The following is a 24,250-nucleotide window of genomic DNA, read 5'->3' on the forward strand; positions in this document are numbered from 1 at the left end:
ACTCGCCTTGCACCTCACTGCACTGCTGCACTGCTCCAAATACTACATTACCTATTCAATACCTACGTATTATGACTATTCGATCTATAAATGTCACTGCTCTACACCATAGATTTATAATTAAGTAGTGGGTCAACATTACACGGTAATAACTAGTGACTTTGCAAAACCCTAGTAATAAATTTATTTACTTAGAAAATAATAGTTAATGTCAATGTTCGTATTTATTACCCACCAGAGCGGGTAATAGCCTACAACAAGGGTTTAAATTCATATATATCCATATATATATGAATTTAAACTATATATATATCATATATATCCATAATATTAAATAATAGAAATTTAAAACATGATATAACTAAGTGCGCCTTAAGGACTACCATATACATATGTGTAAAATTACATATACCTAGTCTTTTACAGTTTTAAATATAGCGTAACTTCCTTATAATGTAGGTACGAGTAAGATTGATATCTTCAGTAAATGTGTTTGCGTTTATATGCAGAGCTGCTAATTGCCGATCATAAACTTTAATCTAGGAAGGGCAAAAATGGAAACACTGCAGTCGTCAATAAATTGATCCTATCACATGATTATTCACGCCCAGCAAATAAATTTCCGTCCTCGATGACGTATTGTGCGTTGATATCTTAATCGAAATCTCCGCCGCCATTACTGTACAGTTACCTGAAGACAAGATTAATGACAATTTATTGTTTTGTTGCAGACACGAAGAACAGCATCGGGCTGGCCGGCTGCATCGAGGAGGTGGCGCACAACGCCATCGCCGTCTACTGGAACCCGCTCGAGAGCGCCGGCAAGGTGAGCTCTACCCTCTGCTATATCATAACCGAATAGAGGATCGAAGTTTCCTTAATACATTACTTGCTTATCAGCATATTCCGTATTACCATGTAACTCATTTTATGAATGCACAAACGATAATGGGCTAATATGTCTTCCTGTCATAACGACTGAGCGCTAAATGACGACTCAGCTCACCCATGTAAATATAAATTGCGCTACGTATTAAAAGTAAATTCATATATAATATACATGTATGTAGATATATATATTAGCCACGCATTGTGACTGTGTGAACGTACAAAATTAAAACGCTGATCATGATTTTGCTGCACTTATTAAAGTGTAATTAAATAGAGTCCTGCAACCTTATTTGGTCGAGTGACTTCGGCAAATGAAACAAAAAGCGCGTGGAGCGCGGCCGGCAGCGCGCAGCTCTACCATCTACACTCATTAAATTGTTGAATAATAAACAACACTCTGTGTTTTTAATTGCTTACATAAAATTATACAGTATCTACTACTAGCGGCACAAAAACGTATACTTCATTGATAATGTTATGTACATAGCCTTTTAAATATTCATCAAACAATTAAAAGTCCGCGTGAAATAGCCTCAATTCTATGACAGTATGCTAATACTAGTCAAGGGAGCAATTAACGTTTAACGACTACTACATCGAATCACAATTTTGAGACTGATCATAAAGTTGATAACTCAAAGTTAATCTTTCTGTATGAAAACAGTTTCATACAGATTCCAAGTTTTTTTTTCATTGATTTATTATTGCCGTAAATTACTCGAGTTGAAGTTGCGGCTACTGGTCTGTTATCAGTATAATTATTTATTGTTGGTAAGCGAACCACCGCTGCTCCGTAGCGGATGCAAGTTGTTTGCGACAGTTAATGTGCGTACGGACAGTCATCGGTGACGGTGTCGGCGGCATGTAAAAACGCAACAGAGTCATTTGCATAGACCGCAGTAATGAGCGGGCGTCCAGCGGCCGCGCGGCCGGCCCGCCTTCCCGGCTACTGGCAGGCGCGAGAGACGCTCTGTGTGTCACTGTGCGCGTAGCCCGGACTTACATACACACACCCATAGCGCAATGAGTTTCATTGAAGGCCTTTAACCGACTACACTTTTTATAAATATAGTTTTCTACGCATATTTTTTTCTAAGAATATCTTGTGTATTGCCTCCGACTATTGCGACGCCTAGTGGCGCCAGTCTCTGTACTTAAGATATAGTCTAACATGTGCGGATTGTTTATGTTAAATATAAACTTTAATTTAATTTATTATTTATATTCATGTTATTTTTACAGATCAACATTGCGGTACAATGTCTGAGCACTGATTTTAGCAGTCAAAAAGGAGTAAAGGTTAGTACCATCATTTTTTTTAAATCAAATTTAAGTTAAATTCATGGCATATAAATTTTAATTAATTATTCCATAAATCACTACTGTTACAATAGTAGGTAGTTATTAATGTAGACAAATATGTAAATTTAAATCGATTCTACTCGATGAAAATAAATAAAGCGGTTTATATATTGCTATTGAGAATCTTGTAGAGGAAAACTGTAGTTCACTATGGTACGTTTTACCCATCGGTAAAAATGTTTTAATCTTGTCTTTTATTTTTCCAAATATGTTGGCGTATTGTACGTTTTTGTATTATTAAGTTAAATGGGCGTGGGAAATAGCATACAAGTAGATACAGTAGTAACTTGTCTAAATGTTTTTTGTATTGCAAAATGTTAATTAAAGTTACCATACTGAAAATATGTAAATGGATGTTCCGATACGAGTACATGCAGTGAGGTCGGTAACCGCGTTGTCACCGGAGACGCGCCGATACCCACGGTGCATGAGCATGGGCGGCGCGCGGCTCGCAGCCCCGCACCCGCGCACTCGCTTACTTAATCGGTTACGACTCAGTATTGACGAGGACTGATACCGCATCTTGTTTATAACTAGCTACCGACCGTGTGGCCTTACTTACGGCAAATGAGTTGTCTATAATCCTGCAAGATACTCTAAGGGTGGCTCTCTAGCCGCGCCCGTCCTACGCTTGATACAAAACAAGTCCCGTATCAGCTTTTCAATAACCAATCCAATGCGCAGTGACGCCGCACCAACACCGACCTCGAACGAACGCAATTAAGACGTTTTAACGCGATTCGATTCAGACACGTGCATATTTTTTCCTTATTCGGAAATTAATCGCAATTATCCCTTATGAACGTTTATTAAAACTGTTTTTTTGTTATCACTCTAAGATAAGTGCGACTTCAACCGTGAAATCGTTTGCCTCAAAATATAGTCGATTTGTTTATATGACTATATATGATATCATATACATTCAAGAATAGCGTGAGAGTTGTGTCTTTATTTAATTGATCAATTAGACCTAGCCTTTTTCCTAACTCCCCATTTGGGTAAAATTCACAGATTTGGATAAGCATCATTTTGCAATTAGAAATCAAATATTTGAGCTCAGTTTTCACACGCAATTACCTTTCTTTCCAGGGCTTGCCGCTACACATACAAATTGACACGTTCGAAGACCCCCGAGACACACAAGTCTATCATAGAGGCTATTGCCAAATCAAAGTCTTCTGTGATAAGGTAAGGTGCAAAACAATAAATACTATACATCATGTTTCATATAAAATGTAAACCAATAACCAGCGTACAATAATGTAATTGCATTACTTTTCAATTGAAGGGTGCGGAAAGAAAAACAAGGGATGAAGAAAGGAGAGCAGCTAAAAGAAAAATGTCGGCTACAAATAGAAAGAAACTGGATGAAATTTACCACCCGGTAACAGAACGCAGCGAGTTCTACTCCATGGCGGACCTAGGCAAGCCCCCGGTGCTGTTCAGCCCGGCCGAGGACATCGACAAGCTGACGGGGATGGACATCCAGGGCTTCTACGGCCACGACGACTCCGCGCTCGCTGAGGCCCACCTCAAGGGCGCCTCGCCTTTCCTGTTGCACGCTGCCAAGCCCCAGGCGCCAGCCCTCAAGTTCCACAACCACTTCCCCCCCGACGCGCCAGGGTAAGTACATTCTACAACACACCACGACGCTAAAGCTGACTATTTAAGCTCCATCGACATGTCGTATCAAGCCAGCAACTCTGCCATGTAGGCACAGATTGAATCTTTTTAGATTTGACCACCTAAAAGTACTATTTTTATAGTATGAATTTTAATATCTAAAAATTCAAGTAGGTCTTTAAATGGGTATAACCTTAAAACATAATAATATGTTATTCAACTTACATGTCTATAATCTAAGGCAATTAATAAATATTATCTTACACTATTCATATGTATATGTATGTCCACAGCGTAATGACATTAATTTATGGACAGAATAAGTCGTGGAATAGATAATCGGAATATAGATGAACATTAATGAATGTCATTCAAATTACGTAGGTATATAGATATGGGCTCTAAAAATATCGATATTTAACCCCTAAAATCAATGTTCAGCTATTTAATAAATTTTATGAGCTGCATCTCTAACTTGACCGCAATGAAATGGATTTTATTGGCTTTATATTGATTCTTTTGATGGGTTATTTATTACTTGTTGAATATGCTACGTTGACATTGTGGCTATTATAACTGAGTAGGTATAAGTATTGAGTGAGAAACTGTTCATTTCTCATTTATTACCTCGTGGAAATTACACATTTGTATTCTATTATAATTATCTGTATTGGCAGATTTGGCAGGCTTTCATACTGCTTGGGAACAATTTTGTTCTGGGACTCATCGATGTTTAATTATTTTTAGGTATCGGGAGGTTGGAGGGCTGTCTCCGTATAGTGACCGCAAAGACTCGCTGGAGCTGGAGGGCGTGCTGGGCAAGCGGCCGCGCGTGAGCACGCCGCCGCTGAGCGAGCGCGTCATGCTGTACGTGCGGCAGGACACCGAGGACGTGTACACCGCGCTGCACGTGGTGCCGCCCACCACGCAGGGCCTGCTGCACGCGGTTAGTAGCCTGACTACCGACTACAGTCTTATACCTGCCGTGCACCTCAATACCTCACGCGCAGTGTCGTCGTGACGTATCGATGTGCGCGCCGCTCGTGTCCCGGCACGATATAACCTTGGTGATGTTAGCTAACCATAGAACACGAGCTAGCGAGATGGTTCCCGTGGCTTTCTCGGTTTCTCGTCGTTCCATAATGAACATATCATTGTGTACTTGTACTGCGATATAAACGCAAGAAATCGAGACGCTTCGTCGGTGTGCGGGCGCCGGTGCGCTCGCCGACCGGGCCGGCGCTCGCCGCTGTAACCGATTGGACGCTTTATAACCTGTCTAATAAACACACGATCATCATAACCGCATGTTGTAATTAACATCCGCACGGCCGGCCGCCGCACCACTCCGGCGGGTCCTCGCGCGTATTGTCCCTACAAAACCACTAGACCGGTTACTGAACTTTCGGTTCCGTTAGACGAGACGTCTCGGTTCAAATTGGCGAAAGGCCCATTTGTAACTCTTTTCTTTTTTGCTTATTTTCAGATTGAGAATAAGTACAAAATTTCAAGTTCGGCAATTAATAATCTATATCGAAAGAACAAGAAAGGGTAAGTGGTTTTCATTGGCCTTAGACAAATTTGACAACGAAATCGCACCGGCCGCCTCGCGTTAATGCAGCATCGCTTGTCCCGAGGGCGCGCCACTAACTGATAACTATGCAAAGCTTTACAATACAAACACCCCCGATAACTATCTAATGAGCTTTATAATAGGTGCCCGTCACGTAATCGCCTCCCTTACTCCGATATGACACCTTAATCTGGTTCCGAACCCGAAACAGGTACATTGCTGACAAGCACTCGCACTGAATTAATGTTATTGGGCACATTACTACAATAATGAATAGCTAAAATATTAGTTTTAATGTCATACTGCAGCTCCCTTAAGATTCACCTAATTAATTTGCACGTGTTTTTGTTTGGTCGAATAATAGTCCTTATGAGAATGAGAATTGTGCGATTGCATATATTGACATATATTTAATTACAGGATTACGGCCAAAATTGATGATGAAATGTTGGCATATTACTGCAACGAGGATCTGTTCCTGCTGGAGGTGCGGCCGGCGGGTGCCAGCGAGGACGAGCGGCTGTACGACATCACGTTTGTGGAGCTGCCGCTCGACCCCTAGCGCGCGCCGCCGCCAGCCGCCACGCGACAGTCTTAACTTTAAGCGATTCCAGATTTACACTCATCACGTGAAAAATCTTTATGGGATAAGGTTGTATCAAAAGTGTCGATCTCAGGTTGAAATTTACTCGTAAGCGAATCATCCTCTCTGTATTGTTTGAAACGGAATGTCACAGAACCTTTCGGTTATCGTTTTGAACTAAGCGATCGAGTCGAGACCGTTGTGTAAATAAATATCTATTCTAGTGCCTTATGGAATTACATCGTGATTCGAATGCCCGGTGACGGCGGAAATACGTTTGATATTTGTGTATCAGAAAATTAAAATGTTTCATGTTTTAACGTAATTTAATTTTTTAAATGACGATGATTGCTGCTGAATATGAACGCGTGTGCCATTCACTCGGTTATCATAGGTATGTAGTTTACATTTCAACAGGTACCTTTTATTCTTGCCATGATGATAAAGTAATAAATTCTTGTCACAAACTTATACGTAGGTAATATATCTACACTGAGAAAACTTCAAGTGCCTTCGTCATAAGAATTAATATAGCTTAATGTAAGTGAGTTAAGTCAAATTAAATGCCATCCACTTTGTTAAGTTTTGTAAGCCTAAGTTTGCTTTTTAAGCTCGCTCAATTCTTACAATTAGTAAAGTTGATATTAGTTTTAGGTTCAAGCATATGTAAGTACGTTGCTTCCACCAAGTGACTAGTTTCCGGTTTATTTTTCTATTTATTGATTATGTAAAATTATGAATTTAAATAAAATAATCGGTCATTTGTATCTTAATTAGTTTCGATCATTACCTCGAACCGATAAATGACGTGGATACATTTGAAACGGAAGCAATGGCATAAATTACAATTTTATGAGATAGAGCCGAGATTCCGCGTAATGTTGGATGTATAATAGTCATATAAACATAGTCACAAAATCGTCCATCTGAACAACATTAACATTATCATCGATGGGAGGGGTTTATGTATAATTTTAAGATTTTATTAATTTTACTTTTGTTATAATAAACGAATTTCGATACGTAGATTATCGAGCCATGACAACAATTTAGTTTATGAAGTATTTTATGTCCAAGACTTATTTATATTTTAAGATTTCGTGCCGGATAGGACCATATCTTTCTATAGCAACTTAAGTTTTAATTGTTTAAAAAGCTCATCACAATGAAAATGTAAAAATCATTAACTATTTCGTGATCAATATTATTTGTATTTGGTACCAGGTTCAGGATGATCACAACCTAAATCATTTGTCTACAATAAAACATTAAATTTATTGTTAAGTTATCTCCACCGATTATTCAAAATCCAGAACAAGGTTCTGTATCTGCGCATGCGTGTTGCGTGTTGCGTGTTGCGATGTGGTTCGAGGCGGGCCGCGGGCCTAGTGCGGACGGTTCGGTTAACTGCCATATTATGACATAATTTAGAGTACTTAATGTTCTTAGACGTAGATTCTTTAACATAATGTTAGTTCTTTTTACTGTGTCTCATGTGACTTGCAGGTAGACATCGAATTTTAATTAAGATATATTATAGTTCATATTATATATTGTAATGTGTTGTTTTTATGTTTCATTCAGCTCTAGCTGCAATTGCGTTGTGACTGGTCTGTCCTCGCGTTACTTTGATCTTCCAATCTTTTGGCTTTTGTACACTTGTTATATTTTTCACAACTGGAATCTCAATTTCCTTAAAATGTTATGTTTTGGTTACGACTTTACGACTCCGTTGCTCAATGTCCGCTCCCGCAGTGGTGGGCGGATTCTAACTGCATTGTTTTTATACTCACACGTATTCAAGTAATTATATTTATTTATATACTTATTAATATAAATTGTGCAGCTTTAATGATTACTTACAATGATGTTAGCTCGTGATTCAGAATCTCGTCATAAGTCACAAATGTCAGTAGCAATAATACAGTCTAGTAGATAAAATGTAAGCGTCCGCGGCGTGCCGCCAGCGCGGGCCTGCTCCCGGCAACGTTGTGCAATGTATAATCAGAGTTTTACTATAAAAGTTTATATAATTATTTGGAAAATGGTGAAGATGAACGTCAATTGGATTGATAATTATATATAATGTAGGGACCGGCGACGGCGCGGCGCGGACGCTCGGCTCGCGGAGGTATTAGTCACACTAGTTAAAACACAACCCGAAAGTGGTAGCACATTTTCGTTATTAAATTGTACTGTACTTAAGGTTTAATTGAATAGATGTTACGTTATTCTTTTATATGAATATTTGTAAGTTGTCATAAAAATATTATTAATATAATTATTTTTATCAAAAGTTTATAATCTAAATAAAAATGTTTTTCTTGAAAACATCACTTTTGTTTCACTATTCCTTATATTTGTTTGACATAGGTCTACTTACCTAACTGTATAGGTACCTACTAACATGCAATGACTACTTATTGTCTAATACTATTAATACAACAACTTAGGACAGACAAAAATTGGATGGAACTGATCGCAAAAGAGTGATTTTACTTATACATACTTACTCGCTCTACAAACGCATACAACGGTTTTATTTCTCTACAAAAATCTAGGTTCGATGTGGTCAAATGTTATATTAAAACAACACTGCAACTTCAATAGTTACTTTTAATCAATTCTTATATTACTATAACAATTGTAATTTTCATATTCTGTACATTTAAAAGCTACAAAGTTTACGAAAGCGTTGAGACAGAGACGTTGAAGAAATACTAGATACATAGAGGTAATCTAAATCTGTTTAGAATAGTTAGTTACAAGACAATTACAGCGATACTAAACTGCGTTTTTAACGTCATCGAATATTATGTGTTACGTTTTTGTATCGAAAAGGCTGTTAACTCATCAAGTAATTCTGTTGACACTGTAAAAGAGAGACATTGTTCTACATAGCGCGCTGTCACGCTTACACAAAGCAACAGACTTACTTCAGGAGTCGGTGGTAGGCGCCCGAAGTTAAGAAACGTTAGTTTGGTATAAATAATGTATCACAGACATGAAAAGCAAGCTAGACGAAAGTTTGAGAAACATCTAATCTGAAGATCAGTCAAATATTCATAACTTCAACACCAACTAACTATAGCAGTGAAATTTAAAAGAAAGTATTAAAGTTATAGGTAGAAAGTTTACCACGGATCGATAAATAAAGGGTGTTCTTATTTTGTATGGTAAAAAGTAAAGATAAAAGCATCCCCAACATTCGAACAGGCACTTAGTGTTTAAAAGAATAAACTATAGCAATGTATTAATAAGGTCTAGATTATTATAACAATGACACAGTAGTACCTAACTACACTGAAGTTACAAATCACTTAGAAATGATACCCATGACAAGCACTTTACAACCTCACAAAAGCTTACCCTTAAGTAAAACACTAAGAAACTACATTTAGCAATAAATTTATAATAAAATCACATTCACTTAGATTAAACATTTAATAAAAGTAGAGATAAAAATGATTTCACTTCCTCATAGGAAAAGTTGCACTGTGCTCGAATATATTTGATCATAAATAATGTAAGTAAAACTATTAAAGGAAATTGTAAAAACATTGTTTTTGTTTTTTATGTTTCTAAATTAGTTTATAATACATGACACATGATTATTAAAAACACGGAAAATATTTAATCTTGTAATGGTCTACTAACAGCGGGACACTAGATAATTTACTATGGCTATAATAATAAATTATACGTTCGTATATTTGACTCACGAGGCCACAATTTAATAGCTAAACATTATTGATAGTTTTTCCAACTCCCACGCGATTATTATACTTTAGCAGAAAACTTTGTGTATTTAAATTGATTGATAATTATAATTGCTAACAATACTTTCACATTCCAAAAGAAGATAAAAATTAAAATTATTTACTTTCTATAATGGCACATTAATGCGATGCATTTCATAATCGTCCAAAGGGGTTCTAACACACTCGTGACCCGGTACTAGTTACATGTGATCTGTAGGTAGTCGAAGCGTTTAGCGGTGTAGGTTACCTGTTTTTATATTTGTATCTGGAACCGTTCCCCGTCGGAGCAGTTCTGAAATGATTGCTATTGGATGAGGGGCGAGCTCTGGCTGTCGCTGAAGTCGAGCGTGTAGTACATGTCGGCGGTGTCGAGCGCGGCGGCGGGCGCGGGCGCGGCCGCGAAGGGCGCGCGCTTGTCGTGCAGCCAGTGCTGCGGGGGGCCCGGCGCCGCCGCGCGCGACAGCCGCGACAGCAGCCGCGAGTACGTCTTGTTCACGCGGCAGTGGCACGCCGTCACCTGCGGACACGTACACCAACCTTCATAACCATACGGGCTCTTACCAAACAACTTCAGTAACCACCAAGGGCCAGGTAGATCACGAAATATTATAGGACTACATAGGATAACAGAGTGGAAGTGAACAGGTTGCAAATTCCACTTTCCTTTCCTTCATTTTCTTCTCAGGATCATTCCTGATAGTTGCTACTTGCATTAGAATAACATTTAAGCCCATCGTGAATTGATTGTTTGTGATGCCAAAACAGGTGATGACAATGAACCAAAACTTTTGGGATCTGGACTACAGGCAGGTAGGCAATATTGAATGCCTTTCAGAAGCGTCTACAAATATCATTGTGATGGAAAAATGGAAAACCAAAAGAAATCTGTTTATAGAACTGACCACGACTCCAACGATAGTGATGGCAGCTCCGAGTGTGCCCGCAGCGATGTAGACGTTGTGCAGGCGGTCGTGGTACAAGCCGAGCGGCATGCGGACCTCGCGCACCGAGCCGCCGCCGAGCCCCTCCTCCCGCCCGCGCCCGCGCGGGACGTCATCCATGCCAGTGTCGCTACCCACCACTGACTCCAGGATGAAGTCCTCTACAAATACGTATTATGAGATCGTGAACATTGATCCTTCATTTTCCAGATGGGTTTTATCGCAATTCAAACTTTGGGATTAACATCCGCATACTTTTTTGTATTAATACGGTATTCCATTAATTCACCAGATTAACCCCCTTAGGAAGGGAAGCTGAAGTTGAAAGTCCAAAAAATTCCCTGGACATTCCATTGAAGAAAGCGGGGGCAAAATTTCTAGTGTAAAGGTAATGGCAGGATTTTGATTGGATGGTACCTTCGCAAAGTTTTCCCGTGTAGCCTGGTCTGCAGGAGCAGTAGAAGTCAATGCCACTCCAACAAGTGCCGCCGTGAGCGCAGGGGTTGTTGTCACAAGCCTGGAAAATTTAAATATATAGAGATCAGGTACAATTTTTGTGACCTGTGTCTTATTTGATCTTCAATCTTTTTCTACAGCCTCCTTCTTTAGAAGTTTGCGTTTGCATATTTATTTTGCGTATTATAATTATAGTAAACTTAGGAAAATATAGGCGAGTGCAATTTATCGAGAATATCATATAATTTTATTCATAACACGACCGGAAATTGTTACTAGCTAAAGTTGTTTACTAGAGATCAAGTTAAAATTACAAGACAATCGAAACGTTGACCTTGAAATTTAACTAAGTGTTTTTAGGTGAGTAGGTATGTACGATATCTTAGTTAAAAAATATACCTACGGACAAATACAGCTATTCTATTATGTTTTAAGAATGATTACTTGCCGAGTCTTAAAAAGTTCTGAAATCTTTTCTTATTTTATAAAGTACCCTTTCCCTAAAGTTGGATTCTGATCGAACTTATTTAAAATTTTCGGAGAAATGTCCTGGTTCTTTTAATTTCTACCAAGCCTGATTGATGAAGTCAGAAACTTTGTTGAGCCAAAAATCAAATTCTATTGGTCTAGTGGTTAGTGGCCCTGGCTGCTATACCAGAGGTCGTGGGATCGATTCCCACCCAGGATAAAGGTTTGTGTGATGAACACGATCATTTATTCTGTGTCTGGGTAAATTTATCTATAATATGCATGTATTTAGGAATATATTTAATAAGTATGTTTATCAGTTCCATCAGTAGTTCCATCCTAGTTCTCATCATTAAAGCTTTGCTTAGTTTGGGAATAGATGACGTTGTAAAGAAGAAAAGTGTGTGAAAACTGAAAGTTGCGGAAAATCTATTAGCTTATGGATCATGCAGTCCGTCTATTCTTAAAAATATCTAAACTAGCTATAACCATTTAAGGCCGGCTTAAAAATATATTCGGAGCCTGCTCTCCTTGGCGTTTATTCCACTCTGTCTAAACAACTGCACTCACAGATCTGGCCGGTATGTGGCACATCTCCCCGACAAAGCCTTGTGGGCACTCGCACGAGTACGTGTTGCCGTGGTCCACACACAGCCGTTGGGAACACGGGTTCGGAGAACATAAGTCCACCTGCAACATGAAGATAGTTAATATTGATACCTATCTGCTACAACCTATTTTAATGGTTTTCTCTTTAAAATAATGTCACTTGAAATCTGAAAAAAAAATGATAGAAAGTAGAAGCCTGATCTTGATGTTCAACTTTTAGGACTGCCCGCATAAACAGTGGCATAGGTCTCCACGCAAAACTCACGCGCGACTTCTTATTCATTCGATCTGTACAAAGGACAAGCATTTATGTGATCCACAAACGCTTGTTCTGAGTCTCTTGGTTTATTGTGTAAGTAACTTGAATGTTTGTAAAGCCCCGCGATACAAGGATTAAATTCTGTAGTGTGGAATTCGTTTTACTTCTACAGTTATCTTAAGGGTTAGGTGGATACCTCCGAAGCTAGATAGCTATAGTCAATTTGGTCACCATGACATGTGAAACAACAGAATAAATTCATCGGCCTTTTGTCAAGCTATGGTGGGGCCAGCTTCTAATTTGACCACCTAGTCACCAAAATAAAGCGCATGAAAACAATTGAACTCCGCTAAACTAAGCATCCATACAGCACGCACACATGACAGAATTTGGCGGCAACAGGCCTACTATTATAATGAAACAGTGTGATTAGTATGGAGGTAGCGTTTGACCTTGAGCTGGCACGTGTTGCCGGTGTAGCCGCGCCCGCACGAGCACGCGAAGCCGCCGACGCGGTCTGTGCAGGTGCCGCCGTTCGCACACGGCGACGACTCGCACTCGTTGTATTCCAACTCGCAACGCTCGCCCGTGTACCCTGGGATTATAATCATAACCTCTGTTTATGCTGTGAGATGCCTACTTACTAGTACTATTCTTCATACTTATTCAAAACAAAAACAGTCTAAAAATAAATGCAAAAGGACAACAAAGATTACCAAACTAAATATGAACAGATGGTGTATCCTTATTGGTTCTGTATTGTTTAGTAAATAATATACATTGGGTATAAACATATATTTTTTATTTAACTTTAGAGATTAGATCTCTTAAACTCTGTTTCATTTAATATTTTCGAAATATCATCTTTTAAATTAAACGAAACAACCTGTCCGAACTGAAAGTCACTCTGTAATGAATTAACTTTGACAAGCTATATACAAAAACATAATCAATCTAAGTATGAGTTTAGTTTGACAGATGATCAACAAATCTCCATTGAGACAAAAAGGTTGATCCATTTCTTGCTTACTATTGAACCAAAGAGCACCATGGTTAGTATTTTAAATGTACAAAGATAGTTTCCGTTAGATCATCCTTTCCTATGTGCTACGAAGTATCCCGTTTTTTTGGTTGTTATGTAAATAGGAACGTGTTTTCCCCTACATTAGATGCATTGCAAATGAAATAATGTATCAGCCACAAAAGTCTGCGACGGAGAAAAATACGAGACAAAATATATGTAAAGTTGGGTCTCCGTCGCGTAGAGCAATCTGTCGCCAGGGATGTTTGCTCCCGACCCGCCACGAAATGTTGCGGAGAAAAATATCCTTGATTAATTCACTCCAGTTTACATAGGTTATACTTTGGAGTCGCAGACAGCTTTTGTACGTATTTGTTTTAAGATATTGCTTTTTTTACATAAAGCTCTCTCTCAAAGTGATGATGTGTAGTAGAATTGTTTCTTCAGTATTTATTTTAGTAAGTTTATATATAACAGTATGTATATATTATAATTATAAGTATTTTTAAGTGTTATATTAGCGTCTAACATTTTGACATTTATTTAAATTATGATATTACATATTACCACCCTTCGGTATTTATGCTTCCACTGCTTGTTATCTCTGAGTGATTGACTAGTAGAGAATGACTTTTAGGCATTTAATCCGGCCCTACAAGTTTTCTAGTATAATAGAATATGAGCTTTACTCTAATTTTCTAATGTTTTCATTTAAGTTCTTTCAAGAAAACCACTAAGATTTCGTACATAGGATAACATCATACAAAGTAACTGCAAGTAAATGAAGTCATAAATGAAATCTGTATCGGTTATAGATATTTTCATTTCAAACGAAACTGTTAGTAGCGCAGCCTTGCGGTCCACAAGAGCGGGGCTAACCGCACGTCCGACGGTCGTGGGCAGCTTTCCAACTCTAACTCTAATAAATCACTGGCGCAAATTCACCCAGTAAGTACTTATTCACATACAAGTTGAAACCATTATTAAATTGACCCAGCTCCAAAATGTATTCGACCTCGACCAAAGTCCGTAAAATATTTAAAACTTCATTTCGGCACGAGCGAAATCCATTCGAGATATTTGCCTTAAACTACAACAGCTACTCCGCTACAATATCTTTATACTGTACTACAATATATTTTTATAAGTGTTTAATGGTTATTCTACTTCACACTTTTCATGGCCGATCGCATTAAGTATATCGTCATGTAAGTTATTTTTATTTATTCATGGCTACTTTTTGCTACGTTGCGCAAATAACTTGTAATACATTGTAGTTTTGCATACATTAACCGTAATAATTTTCTATGACCTCCAATAAAAAGGGTCGTGATAAGAGGCATAGTGTTACATTTGAATATGTACCATTTAAAATAAATGTGTGTGTAAAACGAACGACATGATCTGGGCAAGAACCGTATAATAAAGTAAATAACGTATAAAAAGTAAATAAACATGCAAATATTCTTACCAGGTTGACAGAAGCAGCGGTAATCTTGTCCTTCCGCGTCGTTATCAGTCTGTTCGATGCAAATACCCTTTACGCAAGGATTAGATGCGCAAGCGCCGCCGGTTATAGAAAGCTCGCAGTGCGCGCCCGTCCAGCCGTCCGCGCATGCGCAGTGGAAAGTTGTCGAGCCGTTCATTGCCATACTCATACAGGAGCCGCCGTTCATACATGGCGATGAGTAGCACGGGTCCCTCTCACATTTTCTACCCGTAAAACCTATATGGGATGGAATGGAAGAATTAATTCAATCTAAAACCTTTTTGCTCAGTTAAGCGTGAAAAATATTGCTACATGCCGCTACTGCTAACTTTACACCCACAATAAAGAAAGAGACGAAAGTAACAAACGAATTCAGTAAATATTTCAAATTCTATAAATAACTTTTCTATTCAAATATTCAGAAAATCAAAACCAAATTCTGCGATACGAAATTATTCTAAGAAGTTGATAACTTTTCTGAACACCTGTTAAACTCAAAGAGAAAGTTTCTTACTATTTTAATTAAATTTGATTTATATCATTCAAGTGTCGAGTGGCTAAGTGTTTGTTAACGCGAAAACCAAGAATTTGAAAATAATATTTAATTGTGCTGTGACTTTTCTAAACACATGAAAATGTTTGTAGCCATTATTTCACTACATACATTATAACATGATCTCGCCTACGCGCCTTTAAATTGGGAACTGTAAGTAAACAATAAACAAAGTACCAAGAACCCCTTAACGCACGAAAATTCACTACATAATACAATTATCGAAGTGGATATTGTAATTCAAGCGTCCGTAATCACAGACATTAGCTAGCTAAACAAATGAAACCACAAGTTGACTTTCTAGGTCGCAAGTACAAAAGAATCGAGGGATTGTTTCATTTAACAACCTTACTTTCCACACCCTGAAAATAAACCAACGGGCGCGGTCTTGTCACTTCAACGTTGACAAATGCGATGCATAATGACTTTATCTATTATACTTGTATAGTTTGGTTATTATTGCAAACGGTTGGCCCATATAACTCATAGGTTATCACTTTAACACAAGTTCGAGATGTCTGTTATGTAACTAAGACAAAGGGAGAACTTGTTTAAACATTGAAGAGAACAAAGCAATTTTTGCTGTTTCTATCCCCTAGTTATTCGTTGTGTTCATAAAATTTGGAGTGGAATGAGTATCATAATGTGTTATGACAGACAGGCAGCAGTAACCAAAATTACAGTTCACAATTCTCAATTCTCAACTCATAAAACCCGAGTGAGCAAATAAAACTGTTATAAGATAACCTTTTTCTAAAGTATTTCTTATTCATTTTTATTACTATATTCCCATCTACAAACTCAAACCGAGCTTCTCAGCTACTAGCTATTATTATACCCCTAAGCTACGATCATTTTTAAAATGATTTAGAAATATAAGTTTATAGGCATCAAAGCTTTCGTCAAAGAACGGAAATTCTGGTTTCGTCATTTTTAAGAAACAATCTCTGAACCACGCTATAGATTATGACATCGCTTTCACTGTATTTTCATCCATTATAACAATATATTAAGAATGTAATATATTGCAGAAAAGTCAAGGAAAAAAAATGAAACACTTCTAAAGCTTGGGCGGGTCCGTCGTAGATAGCTCCTAGTTATACCTAGGATATGAACCGGTGAAATCAGTTGCATAGTGACGTAATAATGTACGCTATGCGGTCACCAGATTGCGTCACAGTGGCGTTCAATTGACCAAAAACAGAATTTATTTTCAATGGCCGCACAAAAAAGTTTTTGTTCGAGTTGCGAGTGGGTAGATCTATTACTTGCCCTCTAGCGCTACTAGTCTTTCCTTTCACCGGCTTATTTCGAGGTCATGGCGTGATCATATCGATTAAAAGAACCCATCTTGATATAAACATATACTTATGTATATGCATTGCATACCGCGTTAAATACGTATGGTAAATAAGGAATCTGGATTGCCCGCAATCGTGTCCCATTTCACGTTTAACTTAAAATATTAACATTATGCATATTTAAATAAATACGATGAAATCTGAAAATACATCCGACAATCGAACTCATTGATGCTTACTTTTTTGGCCTTCTTTATCGGAACTACATTAATCTCTCAGGTTTAGACAAAGCAAGTTAAGATTCTTTAAGGTATACTCTTAATCACTGAATATGAAATCAATCGTTCAGCTGGTTGGGAACACGCGTGCCGCAACATATCAAAACATACTCCACTGCCACACTTTACCACATCAAAGCTACATAAACAAATTCATACAACACCATAACGTGCATGTCAAGAACAATCTATTTGAAGGCATAGTAGATGTTGATTATACCGTAGGGGCAAAGACAGCGGTAGGTAGCGCCGTTGAGAGGTTGCGTGAGGTCCACACATATGCCGTTGTTCAGGCACGGTGATGGATTGCACGCGTCGCGCTCCTCGCAGTGCGGGCCCACGTAGCCGGGGCAACACTGACACTCGTACCCTTCCTACAAACATATAGCCTCGATTATCCAGCCCCACACACATCAACCTATATCAAAAACTACGTCTACATACCATTGATACGTTTGTATAACACACACCCTTTCCCGAACAGTCTTGTGACTCGCCGCAGTTGTCAGATTTTACAGTTACTTTTAGTCGCACACATTGAGATTTCCAGTTTTCAGATACCACTGAAAATCATACAACTAGATTAAATCGAATATTTATGAGAGAACGTTTAACAAAAACCTTTGTTTAATTTTACAAACAAGAAACCTCAAGGATATCAAATAGAACGCGTCAGTGAGTTTTCAGAGCCGCTATCTACGGCACGCAATGCATTATACGGCGGAAATTCCGTACGTCTATTGTGCGGAGTAAAATAAAAACGTGGCCCTTTTTTGTCTGATGTTTCCTTGGATCTGAGGTTTGTTGTAGGTAAACAAAATATCGTTAATGTTTCATAGGCTCAGATTGAAAATTACGAAAAATATTTTGAATTCGTTACCGTAAAGGTCTCAAGGTACCTATGAGTAAATTAACGCCTTCTGTAAGATCTTTATCATACAAGGTGAAAAGCTTAGCGCCGTGTTCGTCAAGCGGGGTGATGTCCAGTAACATGCCGTCAGAGACGTCGCAGTGCTCGTGCCCTTGCCGCGTGACCTGGTACACAGCTGGCTGCAATACTGTGCGGTGTGCCCTATGGAATAAATATGTATCGGTACACGTTGCTGTAGTAAGTAGATACGGCCAGTAGCCCAGCTATTGACTACAATATAGGTCACTTCACTTCATTTATAATTGTCTATAAATAACTGACCTTTCCCCATCGGCGTGTGAAACATTGGCCTCAGGAGTGGAGTTCTTTAGTTCGAGCTGGCCAAAGGTGTCGAGTAGTAAGGAGTCCGCGATGCGGACGATAAGGATGTCCCCGCTCTGAATGTCGGCGGAGCCCTCCCACGACACGATGACCGGGGGGCACTCCTCCTCGGGCGCCCCCGGCGCGCTGCCCCCGCCGCCGCTGCCCGCGCACTCCTCCGTCATCCGCACCACAAAGTCACACACACATGAATTAATTATCAAGTCAACCTCTGTGAATACTAATTGAAATGGCCTCTGTTTTATTTACTGTATCATACAATATGCAACAAAGGGTAACTTGACTACAAGCTTTCAATTAAAGCTCAGTAAGAATTAATTGCATGCGTGGCCGAATTATAACAATATATTTTCCACGTTAAAATGGTTGTAAGAGATAAAGGCTGTCACATAATTTTGTGTCAAGCGATTAACTCGAAACAGAAATTTTAGCATTTATACTGAATTTAAAAAAATCGTAGGTATTTTCCATACCTACGAATGCTTTTAGCTAAATTAACTACGATTTTGCTTATAGACGAGTTCAAGCCACAACAATCTTAGTGGTAATATACAAATAGACAAATAATTGATGCTGAGAAGATCTCAAAAGAAATTTGTGTAACTAAGTAGTACAATCCAATCAAATTAAATTGAAAGTAAAACGTCTCGTTTCTTCGTTACAAAGACACCACAACAACCTAATCGTACATAAATAATGGATTAGACGTTTTCCTTAACAGAAGTAATGAATAGAGTTCAACTGCTGGAACAGAAAAAGCTTTTTTCCTTATTTCTCCTTGCGTAAGACGATTTATGGTTTATGTATTTGACCTCGGTATGCTCGCTGCTGTCACGATCAAAGTTGTGAGAACAAGAATATTATGTTCAGAAATAAAGAAGCCAAAGGAAATTTACTGAAGAAATTGTCCATGAATATTAATTAAATCACGATCATACAAACATTACGTGCTTATTTGCCGCTAGTGTGTTAGACGAAGGTGGAAAAATTCAATTACGTGTTAAAAATAAACGTCTTGCTTTAAACGTATGTATGTGTTAGTTTTAAATCACAATTTATTAAGACAAACATTTATATCCCAATAATAGTTTTAAAAAGATTAGCTAGCTCTACCAAATAACGTACGTCACGTTACTAGGTAAATATGACAATCCGCTGTTTCTAATTATTTTTTTTGAACTAGCTGAAATAAACTTTATTATTGCGAATGTTATTATGGTTTTAAATTTATAATATTCATATATGAGTATTGACTTTCATGTTGATGATTTCATGCAGCAGGCCTGGGCCAAAATTCAGCTATTTACAACGGCCGATGAATGTATGAAATTTGGCTTAAAAAGCATTTTTCGACACAATAATTGGAAATTCAGTGCAGGACGGTATACTCAAGGTCAATACAATTAACTTTCAATTAATGTATTGGCAAAATGCTTAAGAGAATAGGAATAATTAGAATTTAATCCAATTGCCATTCATTCATCAGACTTAAATAACCTGAATAAAAATTCACAAAATACCTTTTAAACTAGACAATATTTTAATTTAGTAGGTACTTTAAATGAATCCAGAAAAGCTGTGGCATTGCGAAAATTTTCAAAAGAAGCCAACTTTCCTTTGGTCTTTGGAGAGTTAAATATTTGAATTTTCTTCTACTTCTATATTTTATTTGTCATATCGTGTATTTGAATTTAAGATACTTAATATAAAATCGTGGAATGGTTTGTGTTTAAAAAGACTAGTACATATGATGTCTAGACAGCATAAAGCATGGCATGGCTACGGCTTCTGACTACACTTCAGAAACAAACGTGGCAACATACCTATTTATTTGAGAATGTATATCAGACAGACATTTCAGATCGCAAAGTTGAACAATACTTGAGTTGAATAAAAGTTCAGTAGAAATTCAAATCTGAAGAATTGTTTGAAACAGTCAAATTTCGCGAAGCCCCCGGAGTACAAAGTTTACTTCGTACGTACGTAAGTACATATCTCACTTGTTATCGCACTGTTTTACTTAAAGAAAGAATGTTTTACAACTGAAAATACATGTTTGGGTTAGATAACATTTTTATGTAGCACGTGTTCAAAAGCAGCGATAAAATGTTCAAGTTACAATTGATCGGCCTCCACTCGAAAACTAGATATACATTTGTGGAACTCCTTTAAAACAATCCTATTTCAGTAGTAAGTAGGCAACCGTAGCTTAAAATACATTTAAACTAACTAAGTTGAAAATAGACAATTGGAAATGTACACTAATTCTCTCGCTCAAAGCTTCGTGTTCATGATCTGCGACCGTCCTAATCTCTTAAACTCAATCTAATTAATTTTACTGGCTACGTTTGAAACTGATGGGCCTTGGCTAAGTGGGCACCGCGCAGATCGATTGTTTGTTAGACAATGTTAGCGTAACCGTGATTTCTTGTGTCCAGTTTCACCAAAAAATGCTTATTATTCTCTTTTTCACTTGTGAAATAATGTTGATATCAAAGGCATTGTGATATCCGAGTGAATAGGGACTTTAGCCCCGCTATCAATGCATGGAAATATTACTCAGTGAGTCGTGACAGCAGGCATAAACCGTAATAATTCACCCGACTGTATAGCAGTCGGGTTTATTCACGTTTTCATGTGTGACAACGTTCGACAAAAATACATTTTGAAAACGAAAACAAATGAATAACCACTTACCAACAGTAATGTATAAAGGCCATGTTTTGAAATTGCCTATATACTTAATGAAACAACTAGTACATAAGTACTTACTGTAATAAAGGTGACGATAACTGAAAAATGTCGTCTTAAAATGTTAACTCATAAAAAACCTAGTCCTATGATTTGATGGAATATTTGATTCTATTTGATGTGCCTTTTTTTATCAATAATGGTTATAAAATATGACAATGAAATCTAACATGATTAAGAAGTTGTCTGAAGAGGATTTCTTAATTGAAAATAAGAAATTCACCTAACTTGATACTTAGAGATTAGTAAGTAATTGTCGCATTACATAACTCAAGTACGACGCATTAGCTACGATGATACTCAATTAATATCGGCATCGACTTACGACGGTGAACGAGCAGTAAATGTCTTGAAACACAATTGCTGAGTTTGAGCTAAATCGATTACAATATATGCATAAATAAGCATAGAGTACCTATGTGTGCTATGTAGGTATTAGCGTAGGTGTTAATAAGAAAACGTTTAAGATAAGAACGAACTCAAATACTTAAAAACGCATTTGACAAAGAAAAAAGCTTCAACAAAATATGAATATGTGCTGCATATTGCTCCATTGGCATATGAACGAGTTTACCTCAAACTATGCTTATAACGTATAATATAGACTTACAGTGACCGGCAGGTTGAGCTCATGCGTCTCGTTGCCGCGCCACAGCCGCGACTCTCGCGGCAGCACGGGCAGATCACAATCTATGGCCCCCAGCCGCTCTTGAAGGCGCGCTGGTGAATGCGCCGCGGCGAGGGCACTAGAACTAGTGTTTAACTTTTGCCTTCTTGCACTTTTCACAAGCCCCTTTGTGCTTGTGTACACTTTAATAGTTGAATGGCGCGCGGTAGCGGGGCTCTCCGTCACCGCGTATGCTTTTGTTGTTTTAAAGCCTTTCTTTGTAGTTGAAGTTGTAGTCGTTGAGACCACTGCAGTCTCTGATGGTTTTACGTTAAGCTTTTTAAGTAGTGAAGTCGGAGAGGCTTGAGTACTTGATACAGTTTTAATCTCTTCTTTAGAAGATAAAGCCAGCTCGCAATAACAGGCGCCGGCTAATGACAGGATTAGCACTACTGCCATAAACAAAGAAACTGAGCTCATTTTCTGGACGTGCATGGTGCTCTGTGTCATACTTTCTTAGTATATTAAATTCGTTAATAGAGTATAATATCTTATATATGATTTTATTTGGCACAAACACAGCATTCGTAGATAGCGTAGTCTTCAAGGTGACCTGCCGAAAGAAAAGAGATATAGCTTTTCGAAAACATTGATGTGTTTATTTTAAGGCCATACATAATGAAATATAAGTATTCTGTATTAGAATACCAAAGCACTAACGCAATGAAGACTACAAAATACCCTTTGTAGGAAAAGCTTTTCCTGAGCGTCAGTAGGAAAAGTTATAAATAATCCTAAATGTCTTATTTCCACAAAGGCCTCTAGGTAAAACATACATAATTGGACAAGCTGTGAAGCCCTCACGTTGAGAGGCGACCCTTATCAAAAATGAGTGCAGCTCTTGAATTACCATAAGATAGCTTATTTCCATTTTTAATGACTGAACCTATGAACTAATCTAGCGCATAATATGAAGCTGTAGAAAAAAGTAATTATAATACAGTTGATACAGGCTACGACATTTCTTTTAAAAATAAATATTATTGAACTCTTTCGCTCTACAAATTACATGGAAATATTTATTAGGATTGTCGTAACTTAACGTTATTAATGTATACGTCCATTTTATGAATAGAAAATGAGCTTAACAACCAATCTACATAGAATAATATGATAATAACCTTTAAGGCATTCTATAAATGGTCATGAATAAATTATACTTACGTAAGAAAATACTTACGGACAAATGATAATAATATCATTAAGGAAAAAAGGAAACGCTTACACAACTAATTCACAAGAAAGATAAACAGCTTTATCTCATCTAGCGTTAGCACAAAATCAAAATAATTACAACTTCTAGCATTCGAATCCGAGGTTTTGACAACTCTATTATGAAATATGTTTCAAAGAGTCTATGTTTATTCAATTTCGTGTGTTAAATGTGAAAACAATTCAGGTTTTGATTAATTAGTATGGTTTAGGCAATGTTTTGGCAGGGCAGTAACGAGGCGCAGGGCGGACGACGCAACCGGCCGCAGCCTCCGCGACACTGAGGGCAGCGGGCGCCCTCCCCCGCCCCGCGCCGCCGCCCCCGCCGCACCCCTACACCCCTCAAGCGCACCCTCCGCGCCTCTATCTTCACTTATTTTACTCCACGCCTGTATTGCCAACGTTTTCCTTAACGCTACGAGAATTCTAAAACTCTTTCTGGTTCATTCTACTCCAGTTTTTCGAGTCAATATTCCCGACATCGTACAATAACATGTTAAGGGGAATAATCTATGACCTTAATAGAGTAAGTACCAAAGATATATAATATCGTAGCGCGGCTGATAAAGGAGAGCGGTGTCGGTCCCGGGGGTGGCGCACTGGACCGACTATAAACATCTCGCAGAAGCAACCTACGAACCTCTGCTACCTGCTTTCAATATTTATAGCATTACATTTCATTGGAATGTTCCAATATCGCAATCCAATATCAAAGAGCAGTTTGAAAATATCATCTTTTCAATAAAGAGCATACATGTGACGTAGAAACTTATACTTATACAAATTCTGTCCTTATGAAAAAAAATACACAAATCAAATAATTGATTTTAAAAAGGATGATGTTTTAGGAAATGTACATAAAAGAAGGTAACATCAATATTAACATTCGTATGAACACATTACCATATTTACGAAACAACTACATTTACATTTTGTTACCCATTAACCGAGTGTTTATCGCGTCGATACACTTCGCGTTTATTTAATGTTAATGTCTGTATCCCAGTCTGTCGATATCGTAGAAGTTAATTAGTCATTAAATAGATTGGTATGCAAATCAAAACAGGAAATTGCGTCCATTTCTGATATCCGGCCTTGTCTAATGAAGCTCACGGCATTGCTAGCTTTAATAACTTACTTGTAAGTACATTTACTTTCAATTACATTTTGCTCTGTAAGCGTAATTAATGGTCAAGTAAG

At 37.8% G+C, this 24,250-nt stretch overlaps 2 protein-coding genes across 6 annotated transcripts in view; one reads left to right on the forward strand and one right to left on the reverse strand.

Moving 5' to 3' along the window:
* LOC113496334 (protein grainyhead) overlaps nt 1-8,237 on the forward strand; it is a 91,511-nt gene extending 83,274 nt beyond the window's left edge. For 3 of the 4 annotated variants that reach the window (XM_026875499.1, XM_026875498.1, XM_026875501.1), the window contains 7 exons: nt 732-826; nt 2,134-2,190; nt 3,343-3,441; nt 3,542-3,876; nt 4,624-4,822; nt 5,363-5,427; nt 5,870-8,237. In XM_026875499.1, the coding sequence (XP_026731300.1) occupies nt 732-826; nt 2,134-2,190; nt 3,343-3,441; nt 3,542-3,876; nt 4,624-4,822; nt 5,363-5,427; nt 5,870-6,011 (992 nt within the window). In that variant the 3' untranslated portion in view covers nt 6,012-8,237. The remainder of the gene's footprint in view (nt 1-731; nt 827-2,133; nt 2,191-3,342; nt 3,442-3,541; nt 3,877-4,623; nt 4,823-5,362; nt 5,428-5,869) is intronic. The other variant, XM_026875500.1, reaches the window with a different exon arrangement.
* A 1,382-nt stretch (nt 8,238-9,619) lies between these two features.
* Nucleotides 9,620-23,391, reverse strand: LOC113496335 (delta and Notch-like epidermal growth factor-related receptor). Of its 2 annotated transcripts, none has more exons than XM_026875503.1 (12): nt 23,019-23,391; nt 21,782-22,391; nt 18,361-18,575; nt 18,068-18,240; nt 17,613-17,731; nt 17,389-17,542; nt 15,019-15,273; nt 12,979-13,121; nt 12,229-12,348; nt 11,152-11,251; nt 10,696-10,895; nt 9,620-10,310 (listed from the first exon to the last, which is right to left on the reverse strand). In XM_026875503.1, exons 2-12 carry the CDS (start codon nt 22,286-22,288, stop codon nt 10,098-10,100), a joined length of 2,199 nt encoding a protein of 732 aa, XP_026731304.1. In that variant the 5' UTR covers nt 22,289-22,391; nt 23,019-23,391; the 3' UTR covers nt 9,620-10,097. The 2 variants fall into 2 exon arrangements, with proteins under 2 accessions (XP_026731304.1, XP_026731303.1); XM_026875502.1 differs by having other exon boundaries at nt 18,361-18,584.
* Between the last annotated feature and the right edge of the window lie 859 nt (nt 23,392-24,250).

Source organism: Trichoplusia ni, chromosome 8, assembly GCF_003590095.1.
Source record: "Trichoplusia ni isolate ovarian cell line Hi5 chromosome 8, tn1, whole genome shotgun sequence".
NCBI lineage: Eukaryota > Metazoa > Arthropoda > Insecta > Lepidoptera > Noctuidae > Trichoplusia > Trichoplusia ni.